At 51.6% G+C, this 18716-nt stretch overlaps 3 protein-coding genes across 3 annotated transcripts; all 3 read left to right on the top strand.

Annotated features, from left to right (window-relative positions):
- Positions 1 to 7: 7 nt before the first annotated feature.
- TGME49_206330 (PHD-finger domain-containing protein) lies at positions 8 to 4677 on the top strand. The gene is made up of 4 exons (XM_018779353.1): positions 8 to 1787; positions 1941 to 3500; positions 3641 to 3864; positions 4042 to 4677. The coding sequence occupies exons 1-4, from the start codon at positions 620 to 622 to the stop codon at positions 4309 to 4311; spliced, it is 3222 nt and encodes a 1073-aa protein (XP_018637255.1). The 5' UTR covers positions 8 to 619; the 3' UTR covers positions 4312 to 4677.
- A 1532-nt stretch (positions 4678 to 6209) lies between these two features.
- TGME49_206320 (hypothetical protein) lies at positions 6210 to 11248 on the top strand. The gene is made up of 5 exons (XM_002367772.2): positions 6210 to 6960; positions 7565 to 7671; positions 8136 to 8331; positions 9112 to 9216; positions 9361 to 11248. The coding sequence occupies exons 1-5, from the start codon at positions 6624 to 6626 to the stop codon at positions 9498 to 9500; spliced, it is 885 nt and encodes a 294-aa protein (XP_002367813.1). The 5' UTR covers positions 6210 to 6623; the 3' UTR covers positions 9501 to 11248.
- Positions 11249 to 12815: 1567 nt separating this feature from the next.
- TGME49_206310 (prenyltransferase, UbiA family protein) lies at positions 12816 to 18675 on the top strand. Its single transcript, XM_002367771.2, has 4 exons — positions 12816 to 14740; positions 15419 to 15662; positions 16230 to 16436; positions 16933 to 18675. Exons 1-4 carry the CDS (start codon positions 13479 to 13481, stop codon positions 18007 to 18009), a joined length of 2790 nt encoding a protein of 929 aa, XP_002367812.2. The 5' UTR covers positions 12816 to 13478; the 3' UTR covers positions 18010 to 18675.
- The last annotated feature ends 41 nt before the right edge of the window (positions 18676 to 18716 follow it).

Raw genomic sequence — 18716 nt, forward strand, 5'->3', positions numbered from 1 at the left:
CGCCACGAATTTTTCAGCTTCCTTTCCCCTCTCAAAATAAAACAAGAAGTACAGGGTCCCTAATGGGGTCTCTTCATATATTTATACCACTGTTTTGTGCAGCAACCGACACACCCGTATCGACTAGTTGGGGAGTAGCTGCGTCATGAATGAATGACCTGTGGCGAGAGCGCGATTTTGCGCCGTCACAGGCTGCGGGTCGTCAGCTACCAGGTCAACTGTTTCCGCCCTCGAGGTGCTCGTCGGTTTCTCTTTATCCGCTCTTTCTCCTGCTTCGCTCGTCCCCTTCTCATTTACGGAAATGGCTGCCGTATCTTTCTCGCGAGATCATGGAAAAAGCCGAAGTCGCCACGCGGTGCAACTGGCTGCAGAAGGCAGGTCCCTCTTCAGTTCAAGATAGCGTCGTTGTTCGATTTTCCGATTCGTCTTTGTACCTGCATTTGACCACTGGACATGCACGCTTGCTGCATTTTCTTGTTTCATCATTCTGATCTGATAACTGGTATATCAACCCGTATCTCGGTCTCTCGGCCGATGTTAGTCGTGCGGTTCAGTTGTGGCGCGTCACGCTTTTGACTCAGTACAAGAGCTAAACCCCAGACTGCGAACTTTTCTCGAGATGGCGGGTCCACGGCAGTCTCTTTCGAGCAGCAAGCCTGCGGCTAAGAAACGCATGACGAAGAGCTATGTGATGACGGAAGTTTTTCCCGAGGTGGTGCAACTTTCTCGGCTGCAGCTCGACCAAGCGTGTGCCGTCTGTCTCGGGGAATTCCAAGAGGACAATTGCGCGGAAGAGGACGAGACTAGCCCCGGCACCACTGCTGCGAAACCTTCTACTCACGTGATCGACATTTCGGAGAGTCCTGCCGTATCTGTCGATCCTTCTCCCCCAGCAGCTTCCTCATCCTCGCCACCGTATGTTCGGAGACGACGTTTATCTCGGATGAAACCTTCTGCCCTTTCTTCGCGCGACTCACCGGCATCTTCCAGGCAGTCGCTTCTCCCTCTCGGCTTGATCTCCTGCTGCTCGCACGTGTTTCACCATGTCTGCATCGAAAAATGGTGCACCAGGGAGAATTCTTGTCCCCAGTGCAAATGCAGGTTCTCCTGGTTGGCCTCCTACTCTCGTACGGGAGAGCGGGAGGCTGTCACGCGAGTTCGGAAACTGGATCAAGTGGCTGCGTATACCGAGCACGACACTATGGCTGCCTCGCATTTTTTGGGAACCCTGCACCGAGACTGGATGTGCCCTGCATGTGGCCAGACCGTACGCCAAGACGATCGCGACTTCCTCGTGTGTGAGGAGCAGTCTTGCGGTGAGCGCTATCACCGCGCGTGTTGCCTGTTGTCTCCGGAGCACGCGGACATAAGCCTTCCCTGGATCTGTGTCGACTGTCGGGAGTCCGGGCGCCCCTGCATAGACTGTGAAGGCAGGCGAATGCCCCGCCAGTACATCACGGAGGACGGCTTTTTTCTGGCGCACAGACGGAGACAGCCACGCAGACAAGGAAGGCAGGGCGGTTCTGTGGCAAGCCGCCGAGACCGTCGAAGTCGCTCCGCCGCCAGGCGGTCCCGTGTCCTCAGGGACCATGGTGACAGCGAGTTCTTAGACGACCTAGAGGCCACGAATACGCTAGCGCGAGAAGAACCGCAGAGCTCGCAAGCGCGTCGTGATGAGAATCCCGCCGACAGCTCAGCGGCCGCAGCGCCCAATTCTCCATGCCAAGAACCGCAGTCAGAAACGAACAGCAGAGATGCGTCTGTCGTGACGGCAGAGGAACTGAGAGGTGAGGAGGTCATTTTGCCGGACACGCTGAAGGACAGTGCATCTCGAGGTGTAGATACATGCGTCACACACGGAAGCGGAGCACTCATTTGCTACACTGTTTCTAGTTTCGGTCTTTTCCGTATTGTCGTGAATGCGTTGTCGCCCGTTTCAGGAGCTGGCCAGGAGCAAGACGTCAGCAGGTCTAATCGGAAGACATATTGCGAAGGGGAACTAGTTCGAGGGAGCCAAAGGGCTCAAACTTCAGATACTAACGTTACGTCGGTCCACTGGCTCGAAGACATTCTTAACTGGGGCGATGCTGTGGTAGGCGGTCAAAAACGGGGATCGAGTTGTTCTTTTCCCTCGTCGTTTTCCTCATCGTCTTCCTTTTCGTTGCCGCTTCCCTCCTCGTCCTCGTCGTCTTCAGCTTCGTCGCCGTTTTCTTCCTCGGCTTCCTCCGCCTCGTCTTCGTCTTCTTCCGTCTCCCCTCTTCCGTCTTCTTCGTCTTTCTCGCATGACTCTGGTGGCACCGCATCGTCGTCGTCATCAGCTTCCGCTTCCTGTCCCTCGGCTGCCCAAGGCGAGTCTTTCGAGCCGCGGAGATCTTTCATGCTGGAGCAGCACTTGACGAGGCTTGCAGCACTGGCCTCGGAGTACTCCGTGTCTCAACTCTCCAGAGGTAATTCACAAAATACGGCGAGTAAACCAGCTGCCTCGACAGCAACTTCGCCAAACGAGGCGAATGACGACGAAGCAGTAGGGAGCGAGTCTGTGTCTGACAAAAACGGTGAAACAGGGCCTGTGGAAGAGGGTTCTGGCCTGCCTCGCCGGCTTGAGCCCCGCAGGCGTATTCCCATCAACACGGAAATGCTGTCTTCAGGAGCATTTCGACCTAGACGTCAGCTAGAGTTCCCGGGACCGTCGTCCGTTCTGCTTGCGCGACGAAAGCAGTTCGATTCGAAGACTGAACGGCGTCGTGGCGTGGCACGAAACAGTTTTTTCTCGACCACACGAGACACTTCGGCAGGCTCCATTTCCTTTGATCCACGACGCCCCTCAAATTCTACCCATGTCTCAGAAAGCATCCAATCAGGAGCCGTTATTGAGAAAATGGTGCAGCCAGAGTCACGGACTCCAGCGAACTCCGGTCAGGTGTCGGCAGCTAGACTCTGTTTCATGGATACGGTTTTTGGTCTCAGTGGCGGAGCATGTGGCATTTCTAGGTCACCTCCATTATCAGCGGCTCCCGGCGTTCACATCGCTGGGCCTGGCGTTTGTCCCTCCTCTTCGAGTGCATCTTGCAGTGGTTCTTCACCGATCTCTTCTTCGACTGCGACCAGGTCGTTTGTTTCGATTTACGTGAGGAACGCACATGCATCGCGGGTGCCGCCTCCATGTGTCGGCATCACGGAAGTGGGGTGCAAAAGCGCTGCAGCTGCCGTCAGAAGGGACGACGCATTCGCGTCTGCTCGTCAAACAGGCCCGAACTACTTCGAAGGCGTTTTAATTCGCAAACAGAAGCGGCACGCAGCGGACGTCGCCTGTTGGAATTCAGGAAAGGGGCAAGCACTCGCTTCTGCTACAGAAGAAGACAAAGACAGTGATTTCTCTCATGCAAGTCGTCTCAGTGCCAACAGAGAGGAACATTCTGTCCAGGACTCGCGTCCGAGGCGCCATGTAGATACCGACGCGTGTGTCTACAACAGTGTTGCTGCCGGCGTCGACTGTCCAGGTGAGCGTCGGTGGTCTGTGGGGAAACCCTATCGTGAATTGTCTCTCGGGACTCTCCACGTATATTGTACGCGAGTGTCTGGATTATTTGATTTGATCGAAACACTGCACTCGCGCACTTCCCCTCGTTACGTTTTTTAGGAGTCATACGCTGGGAGAGACTACCAGCGAAGTTGTCCAAGCCCGTATTGCTTTCTGAGGGAGAGGCTGCACCGGCTGCTGCCACACGTGGGCGAGGTGAAAGACAGCGGAAGCGAGCCCGTGAAGATAGAGAAGCGCTCGAGGACAGTGCAAGCGGCCACGAGCACTTTGGCGGCATTCCTGCACAGCGTGGGCGGAAAACGATTCGGCCGTCGTCCGAGCTAGTAAGCTTACGCTGCTGCTGCGGTGGTCAGCGTCTGTGTTAACTTCCCTGTCAGAATGCCGGGGCAGACGTCTATAGCAGAGGTTCCTTTACCCCGGAGGAAGATACAAAGATTACGAGCAAGCTACGTCGTGTACGTGCTCTAGGCGTTTGTGTGTTGTAACTTTCTTGAATGCAGATTAACATCGTGAGACACATTTTGAAGCCTCAGCTACAAGCTCTGAGCTGGTCATGTTATGAGGCTTTCCGACTGGAATTCAAGGCAAGGTGTCGGAAGATCTGTCACGAGCTCACCGATAAGTTTGCGTCCAGTATGCCAGCAGGCGGCACACATGCAGCTCGCAACTACTGGAAAGAGCGCGAGCATATCATTCGGGACGTTGTTTCCAAAACATTCGCCCGTTGTGCTGTCGGGGACAGTAGGGCGTCAAGCCGAGAGGTGGTCTAGAACGTGCAAGAATCGATGTTGATCTGGCGTAGTCACAATATTGCTGCATCTGTTAGTCCGTCTTTTCTGTGCCTGGGGGGCTGACGTGATTCTCTGTTACCAGTGACCAAATTGGCAACTTCATTTGAATCATCGTGCCCGCCAGTGGTTACCTTGTTGCCAGTGTTGTGTGGAAGAATACTGTTAACACTGGTATGTATTGGTGTGTCAGGGATCAGGTGGATCGAAGTCTTTTTCGTTTTTTCCGTGTGAGAAAAGTTTCTGCCTGTTTTTTAGAAGAGGCGAAAAGAGCATTCGAAGGAACAAATTTCCAGAACGAAGGTCATGAATATCATAATCTAACGAGCCGCTCTGCGCAACTTGGATGCCCTTTTGTCACTGAGTCTATCTGGCGCTCGATTCCAACTCACACACCGCGTTTCGTATTTTGCAGATCGTAGCTGACATGAGCGACAAAAACTCGCTCCGAAACCACTGCGCGTAGAGCAGTGCCTTCAGAGGTGCTGCCAGCGGGTTAACTAGGAAAACCATAGAAATGTTTTAAGAAAAGCAGATTCACACCCCGGCAGTCGTCGATGTAACTATGTCTTGATTCACACTGAGGTCAGAGGCGCAGCTTCGCGAGCAGGCGTGAGATTCTCAAGCTGGTGTTTTACCAAGAATTTGCATACGTACGGAAATCCCGTGGAGATTGACTCATCACATGCCATTTGGAAAACAGAATGACACCACCGCGCATCGCTGTTAGGCGTCCACATGTCACACCGTGCACTGTGTTCACACATTTCATGGTTGTTGGGATGAGTGCTAGGGAGCAGCGTGTACTGTTAGAGGGCGTTCGCTTGGTTCTTTTTGCCACAGCAGTCATCGGCGTATACAGTACGACCACTGTCACAGCATGTCTACTTACTGGGTCACGGTCGTACGAAGAACAAGTATAGTTGAAAACAACACCATATGACAACGGATTCGTACGATCTGAGCCTTGCTGGGGTTCACGTCTGCACTCTTGGAAACCCCTGTAGTGAGCGGTGGCTCGCAGTCGCGTTGCACACCCGATGTCTCGCCGAATTACGTTACACCTCTACGAGCAGGAGCAGCAGAAAGGTATTGCACTTCAAAACATGCCTGGACACTAGGCCACAAGACCATTAGAGGCCAGTGTTACCGTCCCTGCGACGTCATCCTCATTCTGTCTTCACGAGCATGAGTAGTCCCCGTCTTCGTTGACGTCGACGCCTGCCTCATTAGGTTTGCTGCACAGCACGGGTAGACTTCGCTACTTCTGCCAACAGAAAACGATAGCTTGGTTATATTTCGTAGAATTGTACCGAGTCGAACATGCTGTTTACCACGAAAACGCAAATGCCATCACAAGGGAACGTTCAGTCGAATGGGGAAGTACATCTCGCGTGTACCGGTGCCTGTATGGAGGAGCCAGCCAGGGTTTCTCGTTACGAGAATGGAATTAAGGAGCATCCGTTTCGGCAACATACTAGCGCTGATTGGTGACCTGCAGCCTTTGCCAAAATACGGTAACCTCCTTTATAACTAAGGGGCTTCCTACGCGGTACCAGCTAGGTGACCCGAATACCTTTACCACACAGAAACTGCTCCAACAGACACGAGGAAAATTCCGCGCTTGCAGTTGCTGCTACCGCTCTTGTGTCTAGAATGTTTATGTTTCTACATTATATTGATACAGTGAACAATTTTAATTGCCGCAATTGCACGTGTAACTTCCTGTCCACTTTCTTCATGGGCGAAGTGTGGTACCACCGCAGCGATTTTCTTCTGTGGAGAACGATGCGAGCGTTGCGTTTCACCACCCGCTGCAGAAAACACGTGGTATCCCAGAGCAGTAGCGTACATCCACTTTGTCCCGGCACAACAAAACGCAGATGCGTATACTATAAAGCAACTTTGTGACTAGAAAAGTAGCAGCACATCGTCGGTTGCAACGAGGGTAATAACCAAGGGCTTTTTCATGTGCACACTGAAGTTGGAGGAAACGCTGTTGTGCGAAAGTGTGTGGAACGGGTAAAAATCACCCTGGAGGGATCTTGTCTCGTAGTGTGTGGCTTCTTGAACGGTCTTTTCTTTTCGCCCTCTCTGCTCCTCTGGGGCCCCCTTTATTTTCTACTGCCTGTCTGTTCCGAAGGATTCTTCTCGCTTGTCTTTCCGGTGCACAACACGTTCTTTGATGGTTTTCCCGTCTTCCGGTGTACGCTGAAGTTACCTGAGTAGCTTTCTTCGCCAGTCGGCCACCATCAGACCGTACATCGCTCATAATCCCGCATACTGTCCTGACAATGACATCGGTCGCAGTTTCTTCACATTCTCCTAAACCGGCTCCCCAGAGCCAGTCATCTGTTCGATCTCCGCGACAGAGTTCTGGTTCGACGACACTTAGAACTACAGCACCATCAGCATCTGGCAACAGTACTTCGAGTCACGATCAGAGGGGAGACGGTTCGTCCAAGGGGAGACTGACTCCGGAGGACATGCAAACTCAGAAGGACAACAGTGGAAAATGCCATCCTGGGGGAATAACGTTGCATCGCAGAGGAGGGTCGCATTTGTCAATGAGCGCCCTCGTCAACTTTCTGTTCGGTCTTCTCTTGTCCGCAATCGTGGTGGTCACCGCTGGTGAGTTTGCCAGGCAGAGACCGTGTTAGGAAACTTAATTAAGTGTGTGCTGCATGCTCGAAGCTTCAACTACTATAATTGCCCCAGTGTCGGCGCGAGTGGTGAGGCGGGAATCAGATGCCACTCGAAGTTCTGCGAAGCCAAATTGCTCAAGCAGACAAAAACTTGCTGCCTTAGATTGCAGGAGTTCCTCAGCATGTCGTGAGAGATACTTGCTTACACGCAAACCTCGATCCCACATTACTCCGACTCCTTTGTATTTTGATACTGAGGCGGAACTCGCACACCTTTCATCACGTTATTAGTCAAGGTGTGTGTAAGGTGGTGCTAGAGCTTGTTGACGCTGACTTTTTGAGAAGTGATGCTGCGAAAGCGACGTCGAAGATTTTCCTTGAACCCTTCATTCATGACAGCTTCACCTCTAGTACCTTCCCTTCGATACCATTGCAGGTTTTCTCACAGGCATCCGCTAAGTGTTGTCTGTCCAGAAACACGTGGCCCTGAAGGCGGGCTGCTAGCAGTCAGGGCAGCCTGTCAAAACGCCTGACGTTACCTGTCCTGGGCGACTCTATCTTCAAAGAGTTCCGTGTGGTTTCCTGTGCAGCTGGAATCGCTCATCTCTCCCTTCCTTCGAATCACCCGCTGCAGGAGTACGTCGACTTCGTGCTGGATCACGCCCCCCGTTTGGGACTTTCTCGCACTCTTGAGGTGGTAGGTCGTTATACTGTTAGTTATTCTTTCGCAGTCGCTCCCTAGAGGCCGACAGCTGCAGCGTGCGACAGCTCTATTCATACGCTATGAGAGCAAACGAACCGTAGCATGCTTTGCTGGGTGAACTTCAAATCTATGGACTCCCCGAGACGACTGCACCTACTTCTGTGCCAGTGGCAACGTATCCAGGATAAACATTGTACGTACTACAGCTTCATCTTCTATGTTGCTGTGGCGCTCAGAAATGCTTCGTTATTGATATTTCATTGACACACCGATGACAAGAATACTGACAGAGCGCCCGTCTCTGGTGGAATGTCTTTTAACACTGCGTAATATGCTATAAAATGTCATTCATGTGCGATATAAATAGATGGCTGCAAGTTAAGGAAAACAGGACATGCTAAATTGTTTCGTCATGAGCTCTGTATTGTTGCTGGAACGGATTCAATTTCGAAATTCAGACGCCCTTTCTGACACAAGGAGTGGAGGCACTCAGAGAGGCCGGTCATATTCACGCGGCAGGCTACCTGGAGAGTGTCGTTGCGTGGCCCCATACGGAGTTCGCCTTTCTCTGCGGCTTCGCAGTCGTCGCTCTTCTTTTGGCGACGATAGTCTTACGGGGTCTTTGGCTCTACAAGAAGGAGAGAGAAATCGAGGGTATGTTCACGATAACTTACCTGAGTATTGCATTCTCTCTTGCCACCAGTCGGCAACAGAGAACCCTTCCGTATATCTTGTTCTAAAAGACACACTCAGACGTATTTTTACTAGAGACTTTCGAAAGAAAAATTGTTTTCCGCGTGCATGACTGAAATGTATACCGGTAAGTATAAATAGACCAGTAGCAGATCCATTATCCTTAGTATAGAGACCAAAGTACTCCGTACATACTATAATTAGGAAGTAGACTACCAAAGTGATTCCAGGATGGTTTAATAAGTCAAAGATTAGGCGGAATGATACCGTCCAATGTACATACTTGGATATCAATACTTCTTAAATGCGTCAAGTGATACAGGATTGAACTGTGTGACTATCACTGTATCATTGTTCTATCGCAAACCATTGAGATTACGGAGGCATTGTTTCGGGCTCATGAGTGTCTCTCAATAACTAGCTGAGTGCTTGTACGGTAATTATATCAGTGCATTACCAATTAGGGCGTGTAGCATTTCCTGTGAAGTTTGTTGATCCGGTGCGAATGCCTGCGCTACTTAGAACATCTTCGTGGCCGGATGTGACAGGTGGTCAGAGGTGAAACACCAGCGAGACTTGAGATGCCTCGATACAGAGAACAGCCTTCTCTAATCGATGAGGGTCTTTGTGTTGCAGTTGCTCAAATGCCAATTCATATGGATGGTTGTTCGGACGGGCCAGGCGTTGTGTTTCGGGGAGACACACTGAGTGATAGCGCTGTGCTGTGGTTCTATCCCGCAGTGTCGCCGCCCCAGCATATGTATTGCGCGAATACAATGACACCAGAGCAGTTCGCAGATCGGCGATTCACGTACCAGGCGCTTGCTCAGCTCATGAAGGATCCAGGTAAGAGGGCTTTTACGGCTACCTTTCCGTCGTCTATGAGACAGCCGACTGTTAAGTTGCCGATCCGATGTTGGACGCCGCTTCGTTTACTCTTGTGAAAAACACGTTGTGTATCTGGACTGGGTGTCGCCCTTCAAATTTCAGAGTTCCTCAAGCTGAAGGCACAACGTGCAGTCCAAGGGAGTGAAGCGTGGAATTGGCAGAAACGGCAGCCTGAGCAACACGAGGAGGACGAAGAAGAGAGCGAGGACATGGGATCTGAAGAGGAGCAGGAGAGCAACTGAGTACCTCGTCCTTGGTGTGGACACCCGCTGGCGTGGAATCCGTGACGCATGTGACCGTGACAGAGACGTAAGAAGCTTTTGAACTCTGTAACTCATCGTTGTCGATATTCCGTTGCCATGTTGTGGATCAAGGTATCCGACCCTCTCATTTCTTTGACGTGCGGCCTTCTGAAGGTACGGGAACTCTCACGACTTCAGAGCGGCACTACGGTCTTCTCATGTAATCCTTGCCACGCCAGCCACGTGAAAATGATGGTGACGCAAGTCCGTCGCTTTTGTCCTTCAGGATAAGGAGGATACATGCCTTACTTTGCATAGACTTGGGGACTGAGGAACATGAGGAGGCGCGCCTCTTCGGTCGTGTATGCTCGAAACGTGGATGTCATTTCTTTTCGTGTACTAGCCGCCTTCTTGCCATACTGCAAAGGGCAGAAGGTGCTCTATTCTATATCTTGTCGAGTTGCCGTTACCTTCGGGGTTCTCACACAGTCGGGGTGTGGATGGCGCCCATTCCTGAGGCCCGGCGCCGTGTCTAGAGTCTGTAAGATGGCTCTCGTTGACACACGTGTTCGGGGTATTACATTTCCGCGACAGAGCTGTAGCAGAGAAAAAACGCGTTGCTGTCTCTCTGCTGCCATCTGTGGGACATGGTAAATGTGTGTGGTCACTGCTTCTCGATGCCTTCTGGCTCAGACTGGCATCTTGTGGAACGTCTCATCTAAGTGGGATCTTCAAGCTTCCGTATGACTAGATGGCTATGTAGGAAATGCGGGGCGGAGAGGAGTCGCAATGCGTGTATTTATCAGGGCTGAAAAGAATTCACTTCCTGTCCGAAGTTCGTGTACATCCGTGTCGAACGTGAGGGGTTCACTCGCTCTTCGGCAGCTGCTGGACGCGTCACCATGATGTATCTCAGAGTGGCGTTGTATGTGAGGCTTCAGCCACCAACACAGCAGCTTGGCGGGGCACGGTGGACGTCTGACATTCAGGGAAATCTGTTGGGCACGCAATCCAGAGGGAGACTGTATCAGAAGCTGTACGCTTATATTATTTACGGACGGGAAAAGCCTGAGAATGAATGCATCAAGAGACCACACCGCTCGTTGCGAAGGATGTGGGGCGCTACCCGTGCCGAATACATTGGGGCATTGGGAGTGCTGAATCTTCCGAGTGGCGTATATTCGTGCAAGGTGCTCTAAACGCGGATAGCCATAATGTTGTGAGTCCGCACCAAACAAGTGTGTTTCACAGTCTCTGCATGAGCCCGGAGGAACCATAAATATACGTGTTTGGAGACAGTGAAGTAATGCTTCGGTTGAGGATGACCGATGCAGAGAACGGTGACGGAGACATGCATGTGGATACGTCTGTATACATACTTGCTGAAAACGACACTGCCCACATGTCGAGATGCCTGTCTATTTCAGCTTCAGTGAATGCGGCGTGCGTCAATGGAGGGAAAACTCGGTCTGCTTTGGTTATCGTTTTGAGAAGTTGTTTATCACTGACTAGTCATTCCGTCCCTTATGTGGCTTGACATGTTTGCACTGCAGTTCGTCCACGCGCTGAGATAAGTTTCCGTAGCGGCGGTGTGTCTGAATTTTCTTGGATTTTTTTCCGTGTCAGTTTCCTTTGGTATTCCTGCGGGTGCAACGCAAGCGTCCTCTACAGAAAAACTAACCATAAGGAACCCAAAGACAGCAAGGATGCATGACGATGGTTGCTTCTGACTATTTCTCTTCATTCCGGATTGGCAACATACTCGTTCCAAAATGTTATTGCTTTTCTTTGAAACACGTTTTCCACTTCGAATACATTTCCTTTCCTGATGCCTACAATCGTTGGGGTGCAGTGTTCGCTGTCAGCACACTCCGGAACAAACGCATTTTTATGAGTCTGTACTTCTGCGGAGGGTAGTAATCTTTCGACTTAGGTGTACGAACTCATGTATCGATGTCTACATATGAACTATCGTTCAGGACAGGAGCAGTGGCTGGCACGGATAAAAGAGTTGCAGCTGGCTTTAGTTATTGAGGATATGGGTGGAGGAGGGGAGACTACCCGCCTGCGGCCAGACACACTCGTTGGCAGACTTCGTGGACGAACGCCGCTGGTCACTTCACAGTCTGAACCTGTAGTTATTCGGCTTTGTATCCATCATGCATTTTCTGATAGAATGTACTACGTTGAGGGGAATCGGCAAACGTACGCACCTTTTCAGATGTATCGGGTTTAGGGGAATTTTAGTACGCTTCAGAACCCAAATTCAAACAAACATGCACAGTTTTCAGACGACAAGTTTTATAGTCTTCTTCAGATGGTACTGCTCCTGGAGTTTGCTGGCGTGAATCCACGGCACACACGTCTTCAGTACAGTCTCACGATGCCCCCTCACCCGCTGGACAATGCTTTCTTGTACGCTAAGTATGGTTGCCCGGTACTCTTTTTGGGCTTGGGCTCGTGTTCTGCCTCTTGTTCGCTCCACTGCCCGAACGATCTTCCTCTCACCAGTGGCAGCTGTAGCTATTGCCCTACAGTGAGTCAGAAGGCGGTTCCATTGATGGCATGATTTGTTTTCTCGACGGCAAAATATGGATAAGGACGTGATCTTTTGGGTTGGGTTTGCTAGTCTCATCCAATACTAAACTGTCTGTTTCAAACCGCCAGTTTGTGTGTGTATGTGTGTGCGTGGGCAGGAGAGGGGGGGGAGGGGCGGAATTCGAGCTTGATGCATTCGACGACACGATCGGTTTAGCACTCTGCATCTGGATACCAACATTTCCTTCTCTTGGCACGGTTTCTACTTTGCTACGGGTTCCAAGGATGCACAGTACTACCTTCGATAGCGGATCCCGGTAGAACTGAGATATTGATATACATCTGCATGTTCGCGTTGCTGAATGCGTGGAGCAGCGGAGAAATGTGCACAAACTGGAGGAGTAAACAACATCCAGTCGCTGTCGAGCATCTTCCCCTTGGAACAGTTGATGACTAGAAATGACCTTGAGGATAGTGGTGGCCATTGAAGTTTGCAGCGAGCTGCTGAAGATGAAAACGCATAGGCATGTTTTGTTCGGGACGGATCAAGACGGATCTGATGTGATATTCTTCTGTAGCGACCAAAACTTTCAGCCCTCTGAATAGATAAAAACCTCGGCATCCTGGTGTCTGGTTGTTGTAGGGCTGTGACTGTTTCGGCAATCGACTGCATGCGTGCACTCGGTGCGCCGTGCACTGGCGTATGCGGCTGGAGCCGAAAGGTGAGATCTGCCTCGTTAGGATCGCACCGTTTTTCTGCTTCCAAGTTTTTCTGCCCGGCAAGCTTGTTGATTCGATACTGAAGCACCTTCGTGAGTGTCGTGGCGTACCGTAGCGCCTCTCGCTGATTTTCCGCTGCAGCACGTTGGCACATCTCGACAAGATCTCATGCAGACAGAACGCCTTCTGTGGACCGACGAGCCCGCAAAAACATGCGCTGCATGTGTAGCAGTGACTTGTGAATTTCCTAGACTCAACTGCAAGAATTCAGCGGTGCTGCGACTGTTCTGCTTCGGCGTAACGATACGGGAACCTGACTGTATTTTGGCCCAGCTATTTCACGCGTCGGGGATTAAATACCGTGTAGATCCCCCTCCCCCTCTTTGACACAGTATGCATAATTTTGGAAACAAGTTGAGACTTTCTTTTGGACCAAACGAATTGGAATCGGTTTTCCCCGACAAGGTCCCTGAGCGGACTCCATGACTTTCGTAGAGGCTCACCTGCTTGCGTCTTGCACGGCATCGACTACTCCAAAATAATATCCTTAAATTGCCAGGACGATAATTCATGACCGGCCAGATTGACACTGTCGACCGGCTCCCGTGTCGGAATTCACCCTCCTAAGGTGGCCCACAGTTCCGACCAACTTTTCTGAGAAGGCAATTCTGTAGCTAACATGTAGTACCTCATCCGCTGGCCCTTTTCCAGGATCTCAAAATGCAGGGAGCTGGCTCGAGGAATCTCCTCCATCGCTGCCGTTGTCGGCATGCATGGTCTTCAGATCCCTCCCGTTTGGGTGGTTCGCATTATCGAATGAGGCGAATAGGCAGTTCCTTTCCTCCTGTGTCTTCTCCAGACTCCGGGGTCTCGGTCATACTGTGTGCGCCGGAAGTTTCGAGTACTGACGTAGGTATCGGGTCACTTGCTTACCATGACCGAGGACAACTAATGTACATATCTCTGTTTAGTGGACACATGCATCCGAAGGAGGAAGCTTCTCTCCATTGTGGGGGAGACGGAGGCAGCTTGAAAGGCTCGAGAAGGCCGGGGGGGCACACCTGCTCCAGGCACCACGGACACTATAGAGCGGGATCCGAAGCTGATAGTGGCGTGGGAAGGCGCTCTGGGTTTTCTACATGGTGGCATTCCCCGTCATACAGCGACATTGCTGTTCCTGAGAGCCATTTACGGAAGCGGACGCAAATGAGAGCGATCCACACGAAGGAGCACTTTCTTCGCCATACTGGGCGTTCCGCCTTTCGAACGTGGCAGTTGCGTTGCACTATAAATCGATCACGAGTCTTCTCTTCTCAAGCTCGCGTATGCAGTACCCCTCCCGCTGTGGTGGATAGCACAGGCGCCAGACGTGTCACTTCGTATGCTTCTAAGTGCGAGGTCTCAGGAGGTTCCTTCGCGTGGCCTGGCGGTTCGTCAGGATTCATTGAGGGCGAATGCTTTTCAAGAAAGGTGCATGCCTCCGATTCTGAACAGGCAACTGGAGAAGAAGAGACACACTGTCTAGCGTCTTCGTTTGGAACCCACCAACGTCAGGCAGGGCGGCCGTCATCTACCAGCAGCCCAGTGCCGCTGCTTCGGGCCTGGCGCTTCCCCAGGGAGTGTGCTGCGTACTGGGCTCTCTCCAAGGGTCGCCTGAGTGTTTGGGTGGCACTTTCTACTCTGGCTGGCTACGCGGGTGGCATGCAGGCTCTACCGGATTTCTGGACGGGTATCGCGTCGGGTGCAGGCAGCGGCGTGGGCTCCACAGGTCTCCTCCTGCTCCAGGAAGCTGCAGTCTCCGAAGCATCGACAGGAGCAGCGAGTGTGTTGACGGCTGTGGTGTCGGGGGTGACAGCGGCGCAACTTGCGGCATCCGTGGGGGCACTGTTCGCTGGTGTCTTTGGAAGTTCTGCTGCGGCGAATGCACTAAATCAGCTCTATGAGAGGAAGTTAGATAGCTTGATGAAGCGGACCCGTCATCGGTAAGAAGTTTATGGTTGATACGAAAAGGGAAGAACAAGTTCGTTGTCAACACGAACAGCCTTAGAGGTCGGTCTGAACCAAGGTGCGTCGGCCTTGTATATCTAGACTGGCAGCATGTCACGCGCGTTGCATCACCACTGAAAAGCTCGACAGACGCGAGAGCGTGCCCCCTGCACACTCATGTATACAAAGATGTGCGCTTGCCTATGTCTACATGTGCATACGCACATGGGCACGTGCGTGTCACATGCATCCACATACTTCCTTCTTAGTAGGGGCGCCGCAGAGGGGTAGAGCTGCATACAGTGACGTGGATACCGTGGCAACTAGGATTCTCGATACACAAAGACATGACCCGATTCTTGTGTTCGACTGCACCTGTAGAAATGCATGGTGTTGCTCTTGGAAACTGTTGCGCCGGTTTTTCTTTCCTGGTGCCCGTGCACCGCTACCGTCTCCTCCCAGCCACAGTGGCGCCGTCTCATCGATTCAGTGTGGTGAAGTCGTGATACGCAGGAAGCTCCTTGAGGCTACTTGCCACCCAGGAGTAAAAATATGTAGCCATATCGTATTTTCCCCTGGTGTGCTGTGAGCCTATGGAAGGTGAATGCAACACAGCTTAGTCGCGTGGCTCTCAGCATTTTCTACGACACAGTCATGATTCCCATTGTTTGCAGCCCAGTTGCAAGTGGTTACCTCTCACCTTCGGCTTGTGCAACCTTCGCGGCGCTCTCGGCTGCAGCGGGTGTGTCGCTGCTGTCTGCACATTTCCCCAACATGACAGCCGCCGCCTTGGCTGCCTTCAACATTGCCCTCTACGCGGGAGTGTATACACCTCTCAAGACGAAGAATCCATACAGCACTCACGTCGGCGCGGTTGTGGGCGCCATTCCTTTATTGATTGGCTGGAGCGCTGCTGGAGTAAGGCTGAAATCTGGACTTGTTCTGCCGCTTCCGTGTGCGGATTTGGCTGTGTTGATCATAAATGCTCGCCAGCAGAATGCGAGATGCGTGTGTAGATTAGCGTATATGTTCATATGTTCAGGTGTAAAAGCGTATGTATCTAAACATACATGTATCTGTTGGGACGTATTCAGGTTCTGTTGTGTTTATCTCTGTGCGGTGCTTCGCTACACGTACCACGGAATGTTGGCAAGTGCCGAAAGACCAACGGACCCTACACGACATTCACTTGAGTTATCTGCACGTGAATTCAGCGACAGCCTGGCAGCTGAAAAAGTTTACCTCCGAAAGGTTAATTTAACTGCGTCGTCGCCTGGAGGGGACGCGACTGTGAACTGATGCGGTTCACATGTGACCTCGCTAGTGTGTCTTACATGTTAAGTTGGAATTGCTACAGAGGTTCACGCTAAACGTCGGACAGCCCTCTCACTTCTCGCAGTTCTGGAGGACTTGCCCGCGTTCTGACTCGCAAGGATCCATCCTTGAGTTGATGTGTGTTGCCACGTCTCGCGCGTATTTGTTCAGGGCTCCCTGGCTTGCTTGCATCCATGGATTCTATTCGGGCTGCAGTACTTTTGGCAGTTTCCGCACTTCTACATGCTCTGCTGGCTTCATCGGGCTGATTACCAGCGAGGCGGATATAAAATGTTCGGTGTTGCAGATGATCAGCACGCTGTCCAAACCAAGATGCTTTGTCGGCGATACTTGGGCGCCCTTCTGCTTACTCCTCTTGTAGGTTACTCCTGTACTGGTCTTTTTTCTTCAGTTGCGTCGTTTATTTTCTCTCACACGTTCTATTTCATCTGGCGTGTCTTCATCCATTACCGATCCATAAGCTTCCTCAGCACTGTCGGAAGGATCGAGGGCGTCTGCGGATCACGCGAGAGCAGTCTGCATCTTTCAAATGTCCTCGATGGAACAGCATCGATAGACGCTGGAGCAACGCCAGTGTACCGCTTCAAAGACGCTGTTCACTGCCTAGCAAAACGTGGGTGTCCGATAAGACCGAGGGCATAGGAATCAGGAGAAACGCTTTTGAAAGCACTGTGAGGATACTCCTCTTGCTCGCCACGAGAGCTTCTTGTTTGTCGAATCGACACTGTTTTAAAATCCAGCAGTCTGCCATGTGTGTGATCCTGGAGTGTTTTTGGCGTTAGGGGGTTGGTCTTCCATTCTCCAGAATTTCATCCACGGGGAACTGTACACTTTTGCGTCTCCCTTTTTTCAGGTGTCGTCGACCTTGGACGTGACTACGTGGATGTTCGTTGTTTCTTCTCTCCCTGCAAACATTTTCATTGCGCATTCTTTTCAAAGGTTCTGCTCCCATCCGGAGAAGGCGAGCGGGAGGCACTTTTTTCTCCACTCTCTGTGGCACATCATGCTTTTACTCGGTCTTGCCGTCTACCACATGAAACCAGTATCTCCCTCGTCGCCGTCAGACTGCTCATCGAAAGGATACTGCCAAACTTCAAGCTGCGCAATTTCTGCGGAGGAGGATGTCTGTCTAGATCGGCCGGGTTACTCTTATATGCGAATGCTGCTCGCCACACCACTTACGACTTTGTGCTTTCTCTACAGGAAAGTGGAGTTGGGAGTAGTTCAGCTCTGTCCCATGCTGCGTCGGAAGCGTTGTGACAACCAGCAGTCGAAAGATGGAGAGCAACGATGCTGCATACCGCGGCCCCCCGTGATTGCTGGAAACGAAGGCAAAGGGGAACAGCTGACTAGGGAGGGACAAGAACCTCCTCTAGCAGGAATACTGGGAGATGATCGCGTCAAAGAAGGTCATCTAGAGACGTTCAACGATGCAGGCTCCGCGAAGCGCTCGCGGTCTTCAAGAGGAGAGAACATAGGAAGTAAATCGGATTCATTGACATCTGGAATGAGCCTGTGTCCCTGGCCCATTGGGAAAGGCAAACACACGGATGCGGAATCGAACTGTCAGTTACATGTGCCAATAAACGGCGAAGAAAGGCAGTCGCTTCTGCCTACCTACTCACAGAAGCCTTTCATGTCACGCGGCATATCTATAGAAGACAGAAACTCAGGCGGAGTTCTTCACTGTTTCAACGGACTGTTTCCTGAGTATAAGGAAGCTAACCTAGTCGAGCGGGTGAGGTGTACCCTATCTCAGTTTTGTCCGCACGAGTACCTATTCGGTCTGCAGAGAGGCTGTCCCGTCAGCCAGGCGGCGTCAACTTTTCTCCCGCAGTTTGGTTCGGGGGCAAGCGGCAGTAGAATGACAGATGGGGTTTTGTCATCAAGCTGTCGGGAACCTTCCGAGCGGCCAAAGCCGCCGCCATGAATTGGCGTATCCGCTTGCGAAGTCCGAAGTAAATTTTAGAGCCAGGGTGCGTTCTGTAATAGGATCATCCCAGGAATCTCCAATATGGTGTATTGTGGCCTAAGTTCGCGTACGTGCATCGGGGAACGAGGACTTCTGTTTCTATAGTAAGCATTTTTCTCAGAGATGTGGGCGTTTTCGCCCTTCAGGGTGCGGGTGGACGAAAGGGGAATGAAGAGAGTTCATGACTTCGTCAAATAGGTGTAGACCAGCACTGGTGGAGGGCAGAATAATCACAGGGCTACATAATTGCAGTGACTTTCTGGCCCCGATGTTTGGAGAAGTCATCTCGCCGATTGAGTGGAAAAACGTTGCATTCTGTTTGTTGTGACGCTGAATCCCTCCTCGGAGAGGAAGAGTGGACGTGATCCGCCAGCGGGAATTTTGCATAACGCAGATAGTTTGTGGAGGAACGGCAGCTCGTCTGGGAAGGGAATACAGCGATTGCTGTGAGCTTCTTCTGTATTCTCTCTATCGAATTCCTTTTCGACTTATTCAATTAAGGCCGAACGACGTGACCACAGATCCGTTTTTCACATAACGGCGCCCCGTCACTTGACTGAATTGCATTCGCAGGCGTCGTACTGTAGAATCGTTGTGCCGACCAGATTATCATCCAAACTAGGCCATTATTTCCCTTTTAACATAGCGAAAGCTCTCTGACCCTT

The sequence above is a fragment of the Toxoplasma gondii genome, chromosome VIIa, assembly GCF_000006565.2.
Source record: "Toxoplasma gondii ME49 chromosome VIIa, whole genome shotgun sequence".
Lineage (NCBI taxonomy): Eukaryota > Apicomplexa > Conoidasida > Eucoccidiorida > Sarcocystidae > Toxoplasma > Toxoplasma gondii.